Here is a 20195-nt window from a genome sequence, read left to right as displayed (position 1 = left end):
AAAAAATAAAATAAAAAATTAATTTATATTTAATTTAATTTAAAATATAAATTAATTTTATATTTAATTTAACTTAATTTAATTGAAATTAAATTTTAATATTTATTTTATTTTATTTTTATTAAATTATATATATATATATATATATATATATATTTTAATTTTATTTTAGAATTGTATAAAATATATATGTCTTAACATTTGTGGATATCCATGTGTTTTTTTGAAACGAATATCATATTCATTTTTGCGAATGAGGTACATTTGTAAGTGTAGCTCTCCTAACTCCTTCGGATATAAAGAAAAAATAAGTATTTTTGTATTATTTATTTCATAAAAAAGTTAACTTTGTACGGTCTCTTTGTATTATTTATTTCATAAAAAAGTTAACTTTGTACTGTCTCTGTAACATCCCGATTATATAGAAAACATATATAATAAAGACGTCATCATGCATAAATAGGAAAGCAGTTAGGAGTAATTAGGATTACAGTCATCCTCAAAAGGGTCTTCAGAATTTAAAACTTGACATACTAGAGTGTTTTGAAAGATAAGGAAACACTTAAATTCCTAATGAACTAAGCAACAACATTGTCTTCCTCCAAAGCCTGCTCTAGAGGCATCTCATCCACCTCTGCTCACATCCAAGTGGATGATCATTGCAAAAGAAAGCATACCCAAGCAAACACAAACACACAAGCAAGGGTGAGCTAGATATACAAAATTAATGTTATACCAATCACACACAATATGCAATTAAAGGCAGATATATTAGACCACGCAACATAACTTCTTACATTTTACACTTGACTCGTCCGGACTAGAATGATTGCCGAGCTATGGCGGGTTATGCACTCGTGGTGGCCTCTACTGCTTTGCAAAGCCATTGCCAATGGGTTTCACCCTACCACACTCACGAGGTTAGTCCGTTATCACTCACCTTGGACCATACTGGAAGCACCCAAGACTAGGACCTCCTGCTACTTCTCACCACATGGATCAATCCTCTCTACTTGAGAATGAAAGACCATTGGAGCGTCAGGAAAACCCCCAAAACTGAGCTACCATGCATTCATTCCAAACACTGAGGGCACCACCATGTGACCTCCCTTGAGATCCATGGAATTACATCCATTACACATACTTGTTACATTCAACCACCAAACATGTCTCATACATTCACATACTTTTAGTATAATAACATTACCACGATCATACTATGCATTTCAATCATTCCGCACACTTAACTCAAACCAAAACAAGAGCAAATGAGCTTGAACCGAACGCATGAGCTTTGGCCGAGCACCGAGAGCTTTGGCCGAACGATATGAGCTATGGCCGAACACCTAAAGCTTTGGCCGAACACTTAGAACCTTAGCCGAACGCTTAGAGCCTTGGTCTAACGCTTAGAGCCTTGGTCGAACGCTTAGAGCCTTGGCCGAACACCCAGGACCTTGATCGAACACCTAAAGCCTTGGCCGAACGCTTAGAGCCTTGGCCGAACGCTTAGAGCCTTGGCCGAACGCTATCAAGACCACCACTAAGACCGATCGTTACCAAGACCACCCACTAAGACCGAACGCTACCTATGACCGAGCGCTACCTGAGACCGAGCACCATCAAGACTGAACACTACCTAAGACCGAGCACTATCAAGACCGAACGCTACATATGACCGAGCGCTACCTGAGACCGAGCACCATCAAGACCGAACACTACCTATGAGACTGAACGCTCAACAGCGCATGGCCGAACGATTATCAGTTCACTTTCGATGAAACTGCATAATTCTGCAGAATTATGAACAACACCTGACATAACCATTCCTAACCATTTTTACTAACTTCTAACACCCTTAATTCTTGTTTTGTACTTAATTAAACTTATCTAAATGATTCTAAACATTCCTACTACCATTCTAAAGTGGTTAAGACTCAAATTCAACTCTAAAACACCAATTTTCCCAACTTAAAGATTCAAAATCCAATCCCACGGCTTTGCACCTAGTTTGATCAATTTAGTGACTCAAACAAGTCACATTACAGTGGCTAAGACTTCCCCAACAGCTCAGTTGCGCTTTAGACCCCAAATGCCCAAAATCACTACCTCACTTCCTCTCAAAGTGACCTAAAAACCACAAAACTCCAAATTTCTATCCAACCAAAAATATATCAGATTTCACACTTAAATCACTTCCAATTGGTCAATTTTAGCAATTCAAACCCATCCAAATCAATTCCAAACAGCTCAACACAGTTTCATGGATTTCACGTATCAACACATACAATACAACATACTCAAAACAAAATACAACTCCAAACAGTGCACCAATTCAGAATCCAATATACATACACTTCATCCAAGCAATTTAAAGAAGTATTCTAGCTCCCCTTACCTTGAAACTTCTTTGCTCAGCTCAAAGACCCGCAACTACAGTACCTCACACGCGAATAATCTAGACAACACCCTACAACCCGCAATGCGGTGATTAAGAACAACTCTTAGAGCTAGAATGAACGGAAGAAAACGTAAATGAGGGTACACTAGGCACATGCAACTTGCCCTAGGTCCCAAACAACGGATAACAGTGAAGAGCTACTTACTCGCTGAAGAATGAAAATCTATTCCGATGGTTGCGAAGGTCTCTATGTCGTGGTCACTTGAGCACCACCTAATCCAACATGCAACCACTAAATGTGAGGGAATGGTAGAGAGAAGGCAGAGAGAAATGGAAGAACAAACTTTTTAGAGAGAGAATGGGAAGCTGAGATAATGAACTCAGATTTTGAAAGATTCCTTCCTAAGGTCATAGTGCCCTTAGCCTTATGGGCCTGGCTGTCCCAACATAAGGCCCAACTGCCATAAAATTTCAGGCCCAGTAAACTTTTGAATTGCACAACTTATAAATTATTTGATTTCTAAATTGGGGAATCCGAAAACTTTTTCCTATAACATTTAGATTACACAATGTAAAATTTATTTTTAAGACAACAATTATTTTCATATTTATATGGTATAGAAAGAAAATATGGAGGTGTAAAAAGAAATCTTCTTTATTTCTTTTTGTTGGGCACAACATTCTCGAACGATAAGTCAAAACCCACATTTAAAATACATTATTAGAAATGTTAAGAAAAAAAAAAGAATGTAGTATGTAGTAGTAACAAGAAACCTTCAAGAACTCAAAATCATAATGACAAAGAGGATCTATCGAAACTCACTTGGTTATCCTAATAATACCAATAAAACTAGGTAGATTAACTAACTATACTCACAATTACAAGGGCTTCAGTCAATCAAAGTAGAATAAGAAATAAGAAATGTAGACGTTAAACAAATTTCCTAATTTGTGAGTTTGTGAGTTTTGGAATATAAGGTTTAAACTGAAGAAGAAAGGGATGGATAAGTCAGGGAGAAAAATTATAAGGTCGGGTTATGTTTTTTTTAACTTATTTAATTAGTGCGTTCTTGGGTTTGTCTATCTTAACCTAACTCAACATTATTCGCAAAATAAAATTTGAACTAAAGAGCACAACATAAATAGTTAATTAGCCTTTTTTTTTTAAAGAAGTTAATTAAATAAGCAAATAGGATACAATGATTGATATGTAATTTTACTTATTTTGTTCTAAATGTATAATTTTTTGTTCTAAACATCTAAATCAGCTAGTTGTTAGTTGAGTTCGGTGTACGAGCTGTTGTAAATTTAGTAATGAACCTTGAACAAATGTTGTAGATAATGATTTTAAACAAAATGAATATTAACCTTGGGCATTTTTTCTAGCATATTATATATAAAATTAACACTATTTAGCTATGAATTAATTCAACTTTTACTAGTTTCCTAGCATGGTGTAGTGATGAAAAGCAATAACCGTCTTATAGTAAAGAGAACAAACCAATTCCTCTTCTGAATCAATGTACAGGTCCTCAAGTACTTAAAAACCCAGTCTGGAAATCAGTCTGTTTGCCTTTGAAGTACTTTTGTTTCAAACGTAATCCAAACAAACTTTTAATTCATCTTCAATTCTTCTTTCTTCGATCTTGTTGTTCTATAACTATTCTAGTTTATCCAACCTCGTTAAATAAACATGCGATACATCAAATTTTATCTTATCATCAAGACATACTTTTGTGGGTGGTAACTGAGTATGTTTCATAACGACTTCGTTTTAAAATGAAATTACATTATAAAAAAAACTGTATTTTGCAAACAGATGACAAGTAGCGTTCCAAACCCAAAATGTTTTCATCTTATTCGTGATCACAAATTACCTCCCTCTAAGATGACTTAATGGTAGTTGACAAAGTGAAGTACTCGAGAATCATCTTCCCAAGCCATCATATGTTCAATCATATTCTGCAATTGGCAGCTGGAGAAGTTGTAAAAGAGAAGAGAGAACGAATCAGAAATTAATATGTCAAATTAATACAATAGCAATGTGCCAAGTAAAAGAAAATGTAATACATTAGAAGCAGCCCAAAGAGCATGGGCAGATGTAGTTCATCTAAAGCAAGAATAAATTACATTACTTTCTACTTCTACCCCTCAACTCAAAATCTTAAATTAGCCCGCTTGATGTTTGTAGTATTAAAATGGAAGTGAATAATTGGATAAATGCAAGTCAATCATAAGTTATTCAACCCAGTGAGATTGTTTTCGAAATTTTTCTTTCCAGTTCACGTGGGCATTGGAGCTAGACCATGTCAACAAAGAAAGTGCATCGTGCCATATTTAAGCAGAATTGCAGCAGAGCAAACACTTTTATATAACTTCATTACTTTAAGGACTTTAAGGACAATTTAAATACAACTCCACTGAGAAAAATATTTTCTAAAACAAAAGTTATTTGGTAGCTAACTCTGATTAAACCGTGGATACTAATTATATAAGGCAGTTTAGTGTGTACTTACTACAATACACAAATTGATTCAGATCGAGAGTAACTCTGCCTTGTTTTGCTGTATCAAAAGAATTAAACAGATTCCTGCAAAAAAAAAATAATAATGAAATATCATTATTATAATATTGTAGTGGATAACAAAATAAAAATTCAATGAGGTTGGAAAAAATGGTGTTAGAAATCTGTGGCTTTCCTTTCCCGGACTTTGTATAAAATGAGAACATACCGTGCTGATTGTAAGAATATACAGATTGATATGAAGTCGTCCAGCCGAAACCTTCCATTTTTACTTTGATCAAAGCTCTAAGAAGGATAGAAAAGAAATAATTTAGCATGGTCTTCTATATTGCATTAATGTGCAACAAGAATTCCAACTAAAATTAAATTTAGATGTGAAAATAATGAAAAATAATTACAAGGCTAACATAACATTATAGGATTCTCCATCTCTATTATACATTCAAGCTATCATTCCAAGAAAGGAACAAAAAGAGATGTTTTACCTCACAGACAGTGTAAAAAGCAGGAGAATCCAGCTTGAAACCAATTTTTACCAAAGCCTGGAAACATTTAAAATTCATCAAGATCAGTCGCAAGAGAGAATGTTATGTGAAATAAGCAGAGTCTTGTAGTCTCTCAACACTGGAGAAAGATAAAGGCTAGGACTACACACTGTAACACACTTTCTCACTGATAGGAAATGATAAAACTGGTAGGTCTCACATCTTATTAATGGCTCTCTTGATTTTGTAGTTTTTAATAATCAACAAAAAAGGGTGTGTCCCTAGAACTCAAGGTAAATACAGATCATGCAAGGACACCACTGTAAGAGGAGAATATGAACATTACACCAACAAAGGACCTTGATATTTTGTTTCTACAACTTGGAGATCAGTTTTAAGAACTATAAGCTCAATTGGATGGAATAAAATAGTTGCAGTAAGTACACGGTATAACTCACAGAATAATATATAAAATATACCTCAAATACATCATCAGGCACAAGAAAACCACGACCCCTGCATCAACGAGAGCCTAACAAATGTTACGACTCATCCATCCATTCTTCATGGAAAGCACACAGATAAAAAAATTACGTAATTATTTAAATTTCAACCAATGAGCTTTACTCTCTAACGCGAATCCCTCACTTTAGGGAAGCCAAAGCGACTACTGCTCTATTTTGCGTGATTCAATAGTACTATCCAGCAATCTACTGATTGGCATTCTATCACATAAAAGGTACTTAGACTTTAGAAGTAACAGGTCAAAAAAGTATTAAGATTCGTACCACCCACAGTCGCATGGTTTACGAACCTTCACATTAATAATTTCTTTCGGAAAAAGGTCGTCCGTCACTTAGTCTAAGTAGATGTAAGGAGAATAGTTTATAAAAAGAGACATGAGGCGACATTGCATAAACTTATAACGGAGGTTAAAATAAATAAAACGATCACCTCTCTAGGTCCGAAAATGCATGTTGAACCTGCAAAGACATTTATTTAAGTGGTATAAGAATACATTGGATGAATATCAATGGATAATTTGAATTTATCGATCGTAATGTGATGCACCTGCAGATAAGGGACGACATGAGTTAGGAGGACAAAAGATGATAATTGAGGTAGTCTTACAAACATGTGATGTGATGTGAATTGATATGATGAGGTGTAGAATGTAGAGTGATTAGCACAAGTAAAAGTAAGTAAGTAGTAACCTTAAGAAGGAAGTTGTTGAGTGCAACAAATTCTGAGAGAAAGAAGTTGTTTGAAGGTTAGAGAGAGTGGAATGTCGGAATTAAAAGATAAAATAAAAAAGGCATGGACAGAGTAAGAAAAAAGGTGGAAATTTGGCGGGACAATGGTAAGGGGATAATAGGGTATTGAGAATGGCGTGTGTATGTACCTTGAAAGCTCATGGTACCATTCCTGTCGAAATCGTACATCCTACGGAACGGAATAGAATGAATCACAGCAGTAAGGAGAGGAATAAAAACGGAGAAGAAGAAAAAGAAGAAACCTGATCATCTGGTGAACCACTGAGAGGGGGAATTGCAGGTTGCCCACAGCCAGAGCTGCCTGAAAATGAGAATGATAAGAGAAAAGAAAGATAAGATCGCATCGCCGCCGCAACCAAAAAACACTCTTTTTACCTTCAGCTGCACCGCCGTAATGCTTCCACTTTTCTCCGAGTCAACGCGGTCAAACCATTCTTGTAATGTTACCCTGTTCTCCATCCTCTTTCGTTCCCCACAAACTTCTTCCTTCCTCCACGCAACTAACAAATGCCTTTTCAACCTAATAAAAACGCCGTCGTTTCATGTTTATCAATTAATAAATGAAAACAATTCCATTTCCTTTTTTATTTTTTGTAATTTATAATTTATAAAAAGAAGAGTAATAAAAACATGGAACAAAAAGAAAGGCAGGGCAGTGGAGAAGAGAGACGTGTAATAATTAAATTGATTCTGATATTATTATGTTACCTATTTTTTTATTTTTTATTTATACTTTAGGAGGGACGAGGGAGAGAGAGGTTGTTGGGAGGATTGGGATGCGAGATGGACAAAAAGGGTTTCCTTTGGTGAATTGAATTGCTTACTTGGTTTGCTATGCTATGCTGTGCTGTGCGATGCTATGGTTCTTGGCATAAGGAGACGATCCAGGTGAGGTGACGCTTCGAATTCACCATGCGTGAATTCAATCCATCGTTCTTGAATTGAATTTATTTAGCCTGTTATCATTGTTGTCATCCACTGATCCAATAAATCTGGTGAAGAGAACAGGTGATGTCTGAGTTGAATTGAGGTATATATAGTGGTGCGTGTGTGTGGGAGTGATTGGTCAATGAACGACACCAGCATTCTCATCCAATTGGTTTCCTCGCCTCCCACATGGGCAACTGTAATCGCAGCCGCATTTCTCCTCACTACCCTCACCCTCTCCATGTATCTTCTGTTCGAGCATCTTTCCGCTTACAAGAATCCCGAGGAGCAGAAGTTTTTGATTGGGGTTATCCTAATGGTTCCCTGCTATTCTATTGAATCGGTAAGTCCGCACTCCCCTCCCATCCCTCATATCACGTATTACATGTTATGTCCCTGCTCACTTTCCGCTTCCCTCCAACCTCAACCAGTTTGTATCATTGGTCAATCCATCAATCGGGGTCGATTGCGAGATTCTCCGGGACTGCTATGAATCCTTCGCCATGTATTGCTTTGGAAGATACCTTGTTGCCTGCCTTGGCGGCGAGGAACGGACCATTCAGTTTATGGAAAGACAGGGTCGTCTCTCTGTTAAAATTCCTCTTCTGCAACATTCTTCTGACAAGGCCACTGTTAACCATCCCTTTCCTCTCAACTACTTCTTTAAACCCTGGAAACTCGGTCATCGCTTCTACCAAATTGTTAAATTTGGCATTGTTCAATATGTATGCTATGCTTCTCTTCTCTTCTGTCAATCATTCCTTTCTTTTTCCTTTATACTAATACTCTCACCAAAACTTTCAGATGCTAATCAAAGCTTTCACTGCTATTCTCGCTGTAATCCTTGAAGCCTTTGGAGTCTACTGTGAAGGAGAATTTAAAGCAGGATGTGGGTAAGATACTCTCAAATTGCCTTGTTCAACCATATCACATAAAAATGTTCCATTTCTTTTTCCCTCTTGCTTGCTTCTTTTGCTGTCTTAAAATAACTTTTTTTCCTTATTATTGCCATTCTTTATTATTCTTTTAAATGATTATTAATGTTCCATGGAACATTCGACCTCTTTATCTACGAAATCATATATTTATATTAGGTAGAGTTTTGTGAAACTATGTTCTGCGATCACCTTTCTCTGTACGGTCGTTGACTCCTACATCTATGTTATATTTTATGGTCATCTTCTTCCAAGTACATATGCATTTTCTATCACTTTTTCCCTTAACTACTTTGCTAGTATAACATAAAAAGAATATTCTGCTTGACAATTCAGAACCCAAATTTCTAAGGAGCTATTTATTAAACTACTCCAATTTCACATGAACAGATAGCCGAGAAGGGAAACAGAATTTTTGAAATAAACACTAAAATCTTGAATTGGAGGGAAACAAGAGTATCAGGCAAGAAAAAGAGGGGAGGAAAAGAAAGAAACTATCCAATCATGGGATATAGATTGTGGATTATTAGATTACATTTCCATTTATATACGCCGTATGAATTTGTCCTTTGACACCTAAACAACTTTAACATAACCTGGTATACCAGAATGGTGGCTTAGATTGTAGTCAGTAACTTGCCATTCAAAATTGTTTCTTCTGTCTTAAAATATTTTTAACTAGAGAAATGCCAAATCATCTTTAAAGATTATCTCAGTAATCCTACTTCCTCCTAATTACTTTTGGAGGAAAGGGATGACGAAAGGGAAGTTTTGAGACTCTCTAAATATTAAATGCACGTGCATTTTTTGTCTTTCTTCACTCTTTATGTAATTAGAAGGATTATCATAATAATGTATTCAAACTCCTCAGATAATCTTGTCATAAAATCTCTTAATTTGGTCTTTAACCAAACCAATGGCATCATGTGATCCATGTAAGCTGGCCTCATCTAGTGCGATAAGGTTTTTGTTGTTGTGATGATGTGTTTAGAGGATTTAGCATTTCTCTTTTGACTATATGTTTTGTACTAGATTCTAAGAAATCTTCCAGCAATTATCACTGAAGCTCTGTCAGTTACTTTCATGCATAGGTGTTGAACTTATTATGTTTATTTCTAGATTTGGTTGTTAAAATTTCATATTTGGTATCTTCATTTTAAAGTTTGTGTTCTCATGCAATTCTAGTGACAGGTTAAGGTTTTCAAGTTATATATAACTGCATGAGCTTTCTGCTACTTTTGTAGGTATCCATATACGGCAGTGGTTCTGAATTTTAGTCAGTCATGGGCTTTGTACTGCCTTGTTCAGTTTTATACTGTTACAAAGGATGAACTGGCTCATATAAAACCATTGGCCAAGTTTTTGACATTTAAATCAATTGTGTTCCTCACTTGGTGGCAAGGTGTGGCAATTGCTCTCCTGTGCACCTTTGGTTTGTTCAAAAGTCCCATTGCTCAAGGCCTGCAGTTCAAGTCAAGTGTCCAAGATTTCATCATATGCATTGAGGTAGACTTCGTCCTCTTATGTTTGCCTTGCTTCATTTTGTTTGGTAGTTGCATTAGGAACTGGGACAGCATTTTAATTGAATTTCTTTTGTATCTATTATATCTTACAGCTGACTGTTGTAAGGAAGCATTTTGTGCAACCATTAACCATGACTAACTCAGTTCCTGGTCCTCCATGGTCCAGAATGCCTGGTGAACATGGTCTGGGAAATGAATTCTCTCTTTTAATCATAGCCTTGGTGGGAAGTAAATTGTGCAATTTGAGCATGAAAACTTATTTTAGTTTGCTGCTAATCGATCTGTCTAAAAGCCTATAGATTCAAGACACAATTATCTGTGTTGGATTAATAAACGGTGTGCTTTGATTGTTTTCATGGAACTAGGTATTTTTTGGTAAATCCAACTTTTAAACTGATGTAGTTTGGTTGATCAGTAGATTGATCATTTAATTAATTTTGATAATAATAACCAGGCATGATGCTGTGGGATGACAATACGCCGCAAGGTGTTAGTTTGTAATTTATATTTTCAGTGTTCTGTTACATTTTGCATGTAATTTGTCAACACTCACGCTCTTAGGCCTCTAGACACTGTTTCTTGAACTTGTACTTGAACCTTTTTGGACTCTTAAGTACATGTTCAACACTTCTTATCTTCATGTTTTACATTTTTATGACTGCTTCAGATAAGGGGAAGAATAGAGTTTAACAGCACTTTGTATTCATCAAGCACAGATGGGAATTGCTTCCATAGTTCACCTGTATGTGTTTCCAGCCAAGCCTTATGAGTTAATGGGAGACCGCTTTCCTGGAAGCGTTTCAGTTCTGGGAGATTACTCTGCTGACTGTTCTCTGGACCCTGATGAAATTAGGGACAGTGAGAGACCCACAAAGCTGCGTCTTCCTACACCAGATGATGATACCAAGAGTGGGATGACGATTAGAGAGAGTGTTCGTGATGTTGTTATTGGTGGTGGTGGATATGTAAGTATGCCGAAGTTTGCTAATCTTACAACATTGCTTCTTTTTCTCTGGGCATGTGGTATTAATTAACACCGGGAAAAATTCCCTACTAGCAAGGGTGAGGAAATAATATTATTCCCTCATTCTTTTGAAAAATGAAATCCTAAGTATTTATGAACTTATCATAAAGGGGCTAATTCGTGGTTGATAAAAAATGAAACAAACTATCTTCTTTTAAATTATTCTAAGGAGAATAGGGTCAAATATTTCCCTTTAGTAGGCCAGGTTCCAGCACCATGTAGAAGAAATTACTTTTAATGTGTCCAAAATTTCAGTACTGTGCATATTTTGCCAAGGGAAAATAAAATAAAAAATTGGCTAAAATGTCCAACTACTTTGCACGTTATTTTTATTTATTTGAACCTGTTTGTACGGTTATTTCCTAATATGTCTGCCAATCTGCAGTTTCTGAACGGAGTCCACAATTCACAATAGGCAGCAAATGTTGTTGTATACAGATACATATGTCCTCTTAATTGAAAACTTGATCGGGAAACACAACAAATGTGCATACCGTGATATTTTATAAAAGAAAATAGAGAAACACTAGATAGGTAATAAGATCTTGGATAAGATTAAGACGGAATCTTAAAGTGAGCTGCATCTATCTGAAGTTTCTTTTTTCGTTTTTTGTTTACTTCAATTTTCAACTCCATTCTTCAGTATTAATTTATTTTCTAAACATGCCAACAAATATGATTTATTAGGAAACTTCAGGACCAGAAAAGATTTAAAAATTCCAAAGTTATTTTTATCAGTAGTAGAGAAATATTGGCTTATTAATTTCAAGTGCCTTTTTTAATATTGTATCTGCTTCACCCTTTCTTTGACACTCAGATTGTTAAGGATGTGAAGTTCACTGTTCATCAAGCTGTGGAGCCCGTGGAAAAGGGGATTACTAAATTCAACGAAAAACTACACAGAATCTCCGAAAATATTAAGAAACATGACAAAGATGGAAGAAGAACCAAGGATGATAGTTGCATTGCCTCATCATTACCTGCAAGGAGAGTGATTCGGGGAATTGATGACCCCCTCTTGAATGGGAGTGTCAGCGATAGTGGCATATTGAGGGGGAAGAAACACCGAAAGAAATCTGGATGTGCAAGTGGAGAGAGTGGAGGTGAGAGCAGTAGTGATCAAAGTTTTGGAGGCTACCAGATTAGAGGCCGTAGGTGGGTTACTAAAGAGTAACCAATTGTTAGGGAACAGCTTATGAGTGGGAGGAATAATTTGTTACATGCTCAGACTGGCTTTTGAAACATGTTTGGTGCATGAGAATTCTGGTTGATATTTTCTTGTATATTCTTGTGCCATTGTATTAGGGGTCTTTCTGTATTTGTATAGAGGTTACTTCTGGCAGCTTCTAATGCTTTGTACCAAACTAGAAATTTCCTGCGGCTGCCAGAATAAGCCATTGTTTCTCGGGGACAATATTATTTGATACTGGCTGGGACGTTTGGAATTTATATTTAAATGATAATGTTAGTTTTATTCATTTCAGATAAATGGAGTATATTTTACTGATGTAAGGAGAGTTGATGGATCAGGTTGGCGTTGTATGTGGTTTGAGCATAGGAGATGAACCAGAGAAAATGAGACACAAAAAGGTGGATAGATACATTTTTGCTGTTTGATGGTGGGTGGGTTGCAAAGAACATGTGGGAAGGAGAGGAAAGTTGATAATCCAAATATATATTTTATTTTCTTCTTTCTTGTCCATTTTGAGATTGAAAAACACATCTAAGTCTCGTAGAAAGTGTTTCATTAGATAATTATCAATCTTTTACTCTAGATACATTTCATTAAAAAGATAATGAATTTTGCCCTTTGTTAGCAATTTATTTGCCAGTGCATTAAAATCATGTCCTGTAGACTTTAAAACATTTTAACCAAGAATATTTAATGTCTATTATAATAGTAAAATTTTAAAAATAATAAAAGATGTGAACAAGTATAAATGCAGGATTTGCTAAGAATAAAATATCCTCTTTTACTATATCACATCACCACTGTCATCACTGTTCTGGCATTTGTGCCGTAGAGGGAGAACGCTGAGGAGTACAAAAAGAAAATACGTGGAACAAAGTTCATTCTGGAAAGCTCTTTCCAAAAGTGCATTTTATGTGTTTCAAAAAATTTATTTTTAAAAAGTTTATTCTGAAAACTTGTTTCGAAAGATATTATATATGTTTTGGAAGACTTATTTTAGAAATTTTATTTCGAAAAACTTGTTTCATTACATTTGATGTGTTTCTATTCTAAAATCTTATACAAAAAGTTTTATTCTTAAATTTCATTCTGAAAAGCATGTTCTACAAAATTCAGGACATTTTCAGAACAAATAATCTAAGGATCACTTCTACACGTGTAAAATATAATTTTGGAATCCGGTGAATAAGAAGATTTTACAAGAAAAATTGTGAAAAGAATATCTTGCAGACATCTGACATAAAAAGAAGTTAAATGCTAATATAAATACTTCAAATTAGAATATCTGTTATGAAACAATTATATGTCATTTAAATAACAATATAAAATACTAAACATTGAAAGTTTGTTTTCTAAGTCTTTCATTAAATGTAATAGAATTATACTGCGAAGTAATTGATAATGTAAACATTTCTATTAAAATTAATCAATTTTTAGCTAATATACTAAAAATGAAAAATTATTAAAAAGTATCTAATTAAAAGATATTATGTAATTTTATTATCACGTTATATGATCAACATAATGAAAAAAAATATTATAAAATTCTACTTTAATTAAGTTTCGAATTCTTCAAAACTTATGAATTTGATAATATGATTGATGTAAAATGATAAATATCTTTTATTGACAATAGTGGTGAGGGAATACTCCTTTGATTGTTGTAGATGATAAATGTTGACCAAGATTTTGAAAAACTAAAATAACATATATTTAAAATTTATATATATTATATTCTTACTAATACAACAAAAACAATACATAAATTAATATAATTATAACTAAAGAAAACATACATGTTAAAAGAAAATGTTCCTTGGTTCAAACTCATCACCTCTCATTAATAATTGAATATAAACTAAAATATTAAGAAATATATTTGCCAAAAAAGAAATTATGATATATGAGTGAGAGTTAAAATCTAGTTATAAAAAAAAAAACTTGTAAAAGTTAAGATTTCATTTTATATTCCTACAAAGAAAATTTTCATAAAATAATTATAAGAATACTTATATTACTATAGTGTAGTAATTTGAAAAATAAAATAAAATACAATTATTCAAATTCTTATATTATTTTTCGTATATTTTAAACAAAAATGTTTTTAATGAGAACAAGTAAAAACTCATTCATAAAAATTCTATAAAGCTAATATTTCATTGTATTTTTTTTTTCAAAAATAAACATAACTAGTGAGCCATGATTAAAAGCAACGAGTTTGTATTCTACTCATTTTTGTTTTCATTTATTTATAGACTATATAACATACGAGTAGAACTAATAAGTTTTATGTTTTACCGCAAAAAAAAAAAAATTAATGAATGGGATGGAATTAATTTTCTTCTCTACACATCTCATCCGATCCTATTTTTATTGTATTAATTTTATACTTTAACATTTATTAAAACTAAATAATGTATGTTATAATAAATTAGAAATTATTCTAATTTAGTTATTATTATATTTATATATTTAATTTTAAAATATTTAAAATTTATCATCCCAATAGTATTTTATTTCAATATTAACACATTAAATCAAGCAAATAAAATAATGAAAGTAAACTATAATGAAACCATTCATTTAATAAAAAAGTTAAATAATAAGAATTTAATTAAAAAATATAATTCTTTTTATAATAATTGGTGAAAAACGTTTAAATTGAAAATATAAATTTATGAAAAATTTAAAACTTAACTAAATTTAAAATTTTGTATAAAAATATATTTAAAAAAAGTTGAAAGTTGTTATATTTATTTAGAATGAAAGGAAAAGAAGAAAAGAAAATAGAAAAAGGTGGATAATGTAAGAGAACGAAAAGAGGCAGTGGAGAGGAGTAGTGATCCTGGAAGCATCCGACGTGGAGGAATTGTGATCAGACGGGGGAGAGAGAGAGAGAATAAGGGAAGTTCTCTTCTTCTCTTCTACTCTTCTTCTCTTCTTCCACCGTTGACAGAAATGAAGATGGCGCTGCTCAAGGCACCCACACCCCAACTGCAATGGCGCTGTAGTGTTGCGCCCACCACGCTGGCGTTTCCCAATTCTCATTCCATTTCTACGGGTGAGTCACTGTCTTCCTTTACTTCCCCCAAATAATCACAAACCAATGGCAATTAGGTCAGCTACTGATTTAACATCAATGCCTATGGAACTGACAGGAAGGGGAAAAGGAAGAGAGTGGAGTTGGAGGGTGAAATGCAGCAGCAGTGCCGGTGCGGAGATTGAGAAAGGGACTGCCAATTTTGGGTCGGGGAGCCCAGTGAGGCCAACCAGCATTTTAGTGGTGGGGGGCACCGGAACACTTGGAAGGCAGATTGTGCGACGGGCACTCGACGAAGGCTACGACGTTAGGTGTCTGGTCAGGCCCAGGCCCGCTCCTGCCGACTTCCTTCGCGATTGGGGAGCAACCGTTGTCAATGTAAATGTCTTGCCATTCATCACCACTTCTATTTCTGTTTTTCAGTTGTAACCTTTATCTTTCTTTGATTTGTATATAAACACTGTTATGCTTCCGCTTTGGAACTACACTATTCTCTTCAATGATAATGAGCATTTTTTTCTCCTGGGCATTTTGTCAAATTCTAGCACTCTCTTCACTTTCTTCTTCCCGTTCTCCAGGCTGACCTCAGTAAACCAGAGACCATTCCTGCTACCTTGGTCGGCATACACACCGTCATTGACTGCGCCACTGGCCGTCCCGAGGAGCCTATCAAAACCGTAACCAACCCCCCTCCACTCACCTTTTCATTTCATTTCCTTTCCTTTACACACATTTATACAATTCATACATACAAACATAGGTAGACTGGGAAGGAAAAGTGGCTCTCATACAATGTGCCAAGGCAATGGGCATTCAGAAATATGTCTTCTACTCCATCCACAATTGTGACAAACATCCCGAGGTTCCCCTCATGGAAATCAAGTATTGCACTGAGAAGTTCCTCCGTGATTCTGGCCTCGATCACATCGTCATCCGCTTATGCGGTTTCATGCAGGTCACCGCCACCTTACTCTCCCCTCAATCCATTCCTTTAATTTCTACCCACTTCCGTTTCATTCATTTACAATCTGTCCTTGCAGGGTCTTATTGGTCAGTACGCAGTTCCCATCCTTGAAGAAAAATCTGTTTGGGGAACTGATGCCCCCACCAGAATAGCTTACATGGATACTCAGGTAATTTATGTACTATAATTCATCTCCTCCCTCCACGCTTTCTTTCCCTCTTTATCTTTCATTTCTAATCGCTCTGCCTCCACCCTTAGGATATAGCTCGCTTGACATTTATAGCCATACGAAATGAGAAATTAATTGGTAAACTTCTTACATTCGCTGGTCCCCGTGCTTGGACAACCCAAGAGGTAATCAACTTATCTTCTTCTGCTGCTATTCTTTTTCTCTACCTCCTCCTCATTCCTCCTTTTACTGTCAGGTAATAACCTTGTGCGAGAGGCTCGCTGGCCAAGATGCTAATGTCACCACAGTTCCAGTCTCCATTTTAAGATTCACTCGTCAGTTGACTCGCGTTTTTGAGTGGACAAATGATGTTGCTGACAGACTCGCATTTTCAGAGGTACTTATTTCTTTGCCCATTACACCTTTAGTAAATTGATATACTGTTGCAAGGAATTGCTCCGTTACCCCCTTTTCCCTTTAGATCAAGCACCCATCCAGTATTCATTCACTGTTGGTTGGTTGGTTATGTTTACGGCATTTTCTTAAAATTATTATGAAACCAAATACACTTTTAATATCCACCAGTGAGCCATACCCATTGGACAATTCCCACAGGGGCTTTACTGATATGTGATGACTTGTTGTAGGGGGTATCTGAATGTTCTTGTTGCCTTATTACTAGCATCTCATAACTAGAATTTTTCACATTCTTCCACTCCACATATACGTTGTCTTTTAAGTGGCTGCCTCTGGTACATAATAGTGGGTGGATGATTCACAAAACAGATAAATGAGTGATGCATGTTCGGTATGCTCACAAACTCGACTGAAATTCTGTTTAGTTCATAATTTGACTTTTATAGAAGATCCTCTTGAACATTTTCAACAAAAATGTATGAGATGATTTTAACTTTTGAGAGAAGTTTTAAGATGAACACTTGGATTAAATCGGGTGGAAAGGAAATCCAATCTGATCAATCTTCGTTAGTGTCTCCATGCAAACTAAAATGAATGGTTGTATTTTAGAAAATAAAATATGAAATTATATCTATTGTTTTAAAAAAATAATGACGTGGATTCTTGCAGTTTTATAGTTTATTAGATTACAATTTAATTGTTGATTTTTTTAATATACTGTTATGATTTCCTCAAACATATTGTTCATTTCATGTAAGTCAAGTTCAAAAATTTAAAATCTTCCAATGATTTAATTGTAAAATTATCGGTTTTATTGATATAGAATGGACACATTTTTTCATGAAGTATTTTTTTTGAGAAAAAATAAACAGAAAATATGAAATAAACCTTTCATAAGATAAATTTAACTTTATGTATAAATCGAAAAGAAGCAGCTGAAATATATAATATTTATAAATTAGTCTATACATAAGTTAATTTTGGTTTATGAAGAAGTTTATTTTACCTTTTTATTTTTATTTTTATTTTAAATACGTTTGAGAAGAAGATGGTCTAAACTTTATCTTTTTGTTAGAAAGAAAAAACAAAATGTGTAATTGACAAAATTAAGGCATATGTGTATCATTGTTCTTCTTGATTAGTACATGTGATCACTCTCTATTTAATTTGATTATGGGTGTTTAATTTTATCTTTTTGGTGTATTGGCTTTTTAATTTTTAATTTTTGGGTTTCAAATTCAAGTGTGTATCTTTCATTCATATGATTTGTTATATTCTCAAAAGTTATAATTTATCATTAATCTTTGTTCAGCAATCATGTATTTATTTGACTGGACAATCACGATTCAATCAGCGAGCCGAGCTATTATGTTCACTAACTTTTCTGTCAAACATTTGTATTTCCTCGTAGTGGTAATAAATATAATTAAATGGGAAAATATGCAGGTCCTTAGCAGCGATACTGTGTTTTCTGTTCCAATGGCGGATACATATAATCTTCTTGGAGTTGATTCAAAAGACATAATTACACTGGAAAAGTATTTGCAAGACTACTTCAGTAACATATTAAAGAAATTGAAGGATCTCAAGGCTCAGTCAAAGCAAACAGATATTTACTTCTGAAAGATTATTTGTAACATAAAACCACTTAAGGGATGTAGATATCTAGAAGTCTCGTTTATATATATTAATTTTTTTTCTTCCGGTTGGTGTACCTAAGAAAGCTGAGGATGTACAATAAAATTCAGACATATTATATGTTTACATAAGTTAAATTATCTTGTGATAAATATAAGAGACAATGCTGTTTCTTAATTGCCAGATTATCATATTTGCATTTAACAGTGAAAGTAAAAGGAAATGAATATAAAAATATAACTCATTTTAGTAAACGTATTATTTTAAACAGTTATGAAATATTAGATAGAAATATAAAAGCAGGTAAGAACAATTTATTTATAAATAGACTAAGGTTGTTAAGGCAAAGTATATAAGTAATAATAATTATAACATGATTAACAAAATTAATAAATATTCGTTAAGACATATTCGTTTCTCAATAAGAAGCCTTTTGGAGTAGTACCAAAAGCAAATCTGTGAGGACTTAACCAAAAACGGACAATATCTTGATTGACAGTGGTTGCACAAACCATATGACCTAGGGAAAAAGTTTTGCTCTAAATCCATTGGAGGAAGAGCAAGTTGCCTTTCTTGTCAAGGAGAACATCACAGAAGTTTGGCACAAGAGGCTTGGGTATTATCATCACCAAAAGCTGCTGAAAATGTAGGCCCTCACAGAACACCTTCCTTAAAAGGTAGTCTCTATTTTATTACCTTTATTGATGACTTCACCAGAATGTGCTGAATTTTTTTCTTGAAGTTTAAATCAAAAGTAGCTCAAGTTTTTTGGAAGTTTAAGACAAGAGTTGAGAATGAAAAGGAGTATACTTCAGCAAAATTTGATAGGTTTTGTGAAGATTCAGGCATACAACATCAACTTACATCCCCTTACACACCTCAACAAAATGGAGTTAGTGAGAGGAGAAATAGATACATCATGGAGATGTCAAGATGCATGTTGCATGAGAAGAAATTGCCAAAAAAATTTTGGGCAGAGGCAGCAAATATAGTTGTGTTTCTTCAAAACAGGCTTCCAACAAAGGCACTGCGAGAAATGACATCATTTGAGGCATGATATGGTTATAAACCATCTCTAAAATTTCTTAAAGTATTTGGTTGTTTGTATTTCACTCATGTTCCACATAGTAAGCGTGACAAGCTTGATAGAAAAGCTTCATCAAGCATTTTTATAGGCTACAATTTGTCAGTAAAGCCTATAAAATTTTCCAGCCACAAATTGGAAATATTATTGTCAGCAGGGATGTTCACTTCATGGAGGATGAAGAGTTGAACCTGGATGATGCAGAAAAGAAGGGTCAGAACATGGCATAACTGAAACTCAAGTTTTCTAGTTCAAGCATTGAAGAAGAATAAGATGATTGACAGAATCAAACAGTGGATGATGCTCCTGTGTGAGGAACAAGGTTGCTCTCAAATGTTTATGAAAGGTGCAATATTGCCATATGTGAACCTGCTGTACAGAAGCAAAAAAAGGATCAAAGGTGGATAGATGCAATGGAGGAGGAGTTGTCAAAGATAGAGAAAAACAAAACTTGGATCCTAGGAAGTAATTGGAGTCAAGTGGGTGTTTAAAACCAAACTTAATGTTGATGGCTCAATCAACAAACACAAAGTTAGGCTGGTGGTTAAAGGGTATGCCCAACTCTTTGGTATTGATTATTCTACACTTTTGCTCCTGTTGC

General features: G+C 34.4%; 3 protein-coding genes across 3 annotated transcripts; 2 read left to right on the top strand and 1 right to left on the bottom strand.

The window, feature by feature from the left end:
- Positions 1–4097: 4097 nt before the first annotated feature.
- LOC124832265 (uncharacterized) lies at positions 4098–7201 on the bottom strand. Its single transcript, XM_047306430.2, has 10 exons — positions 7057–7201; positions 6924–6982; positions 6810–6850; positions 6622–6653; positions 6362–6390; positions 5887–5923; positions 5408–5464; positions 5131–5207; positions 4915–4988; positions 4098–4373 (listed from the first exon to the last, which is right to left on the bottom strand). The coding sequence occupies exons 1-10, from the start codon at positions 7138–7140 to the stop codon at positions 4354–4356; spliced, it is 510 nt and encodes a 169-aa protein (XP_047162386.1). The 5' UTR covers positions 7141–7201; the 3' UTR covers positions 4098–4353.
- Positions 7202–7407: 206 nt separating this feature from the next.
- On the top strand, positions 7408–12579 carry LAZ1 (organic solute transporter ostalpha protein (DUF300)). Its single transcript, XM_047306426.2, has 7 exons — positions 7408–7569; positions 7690–7951; positions 8040–8333; positions 8413–8501; positions 9788–10049; positions 10783–11031; positions 11908–12579. Exons 2-7 carry the CDS (start codon positions 7751–7753, stop codon positions 12262–12264), a joined length of 1452 nt encoding a protein of 483 aa, XP_047162382.1. The 5' UTR covers positions 7408–7569; positions 7690–7750; the 3' UTR covers positions 12265–12579.
- A 2541-nt stretch (positions 12580–15120) lies between these two features.
- Positions 15121–18687, top strand: HCF244 (NAD(P)-binding Rossmann-fold superfamily protein). The gene is made up of 8 exons (XM_047306445.2): positions 15121–15343; positions 15441–15700; positions 15901–15999; positions 16083–16277; positions 16363–16455; positions 16545–16640; positions 16712–16852; positions 18319–18687. The coding sequence occupies exons 1-8, from the start codon at positions 15241–15243 to the stop codon at positions 18493–18495; spliced, it is 1164 nt and encodes a 387-aa protein (XP_047162401.1). The 5' UTR covers positions 15121–15240; the 3' UTR covers positions 18496–18687.
- The last annotated feature ends 1508 nt before the right edge of the window (positions 18688–20195 follow it).

Source organism: Vigna umbellata, chromosome 2 (genome assembly GCF_029865625.1).
Source record: "Vigna umbellata cultivar VRB3 chromosome 2, Vumbellata_1.0, whole genome shotgun sequence".
Taxonomy (NCBI): domain Eukaryota; kingdom Viridiplantae; phylum Streptophyta; class Magnoliopsida; order Fabales; family Fabaceae; genus Vigna; species Vigna umbellata.
This window is presented reverse-complemented; position numbering and strand designations above follow the sequence as displayed.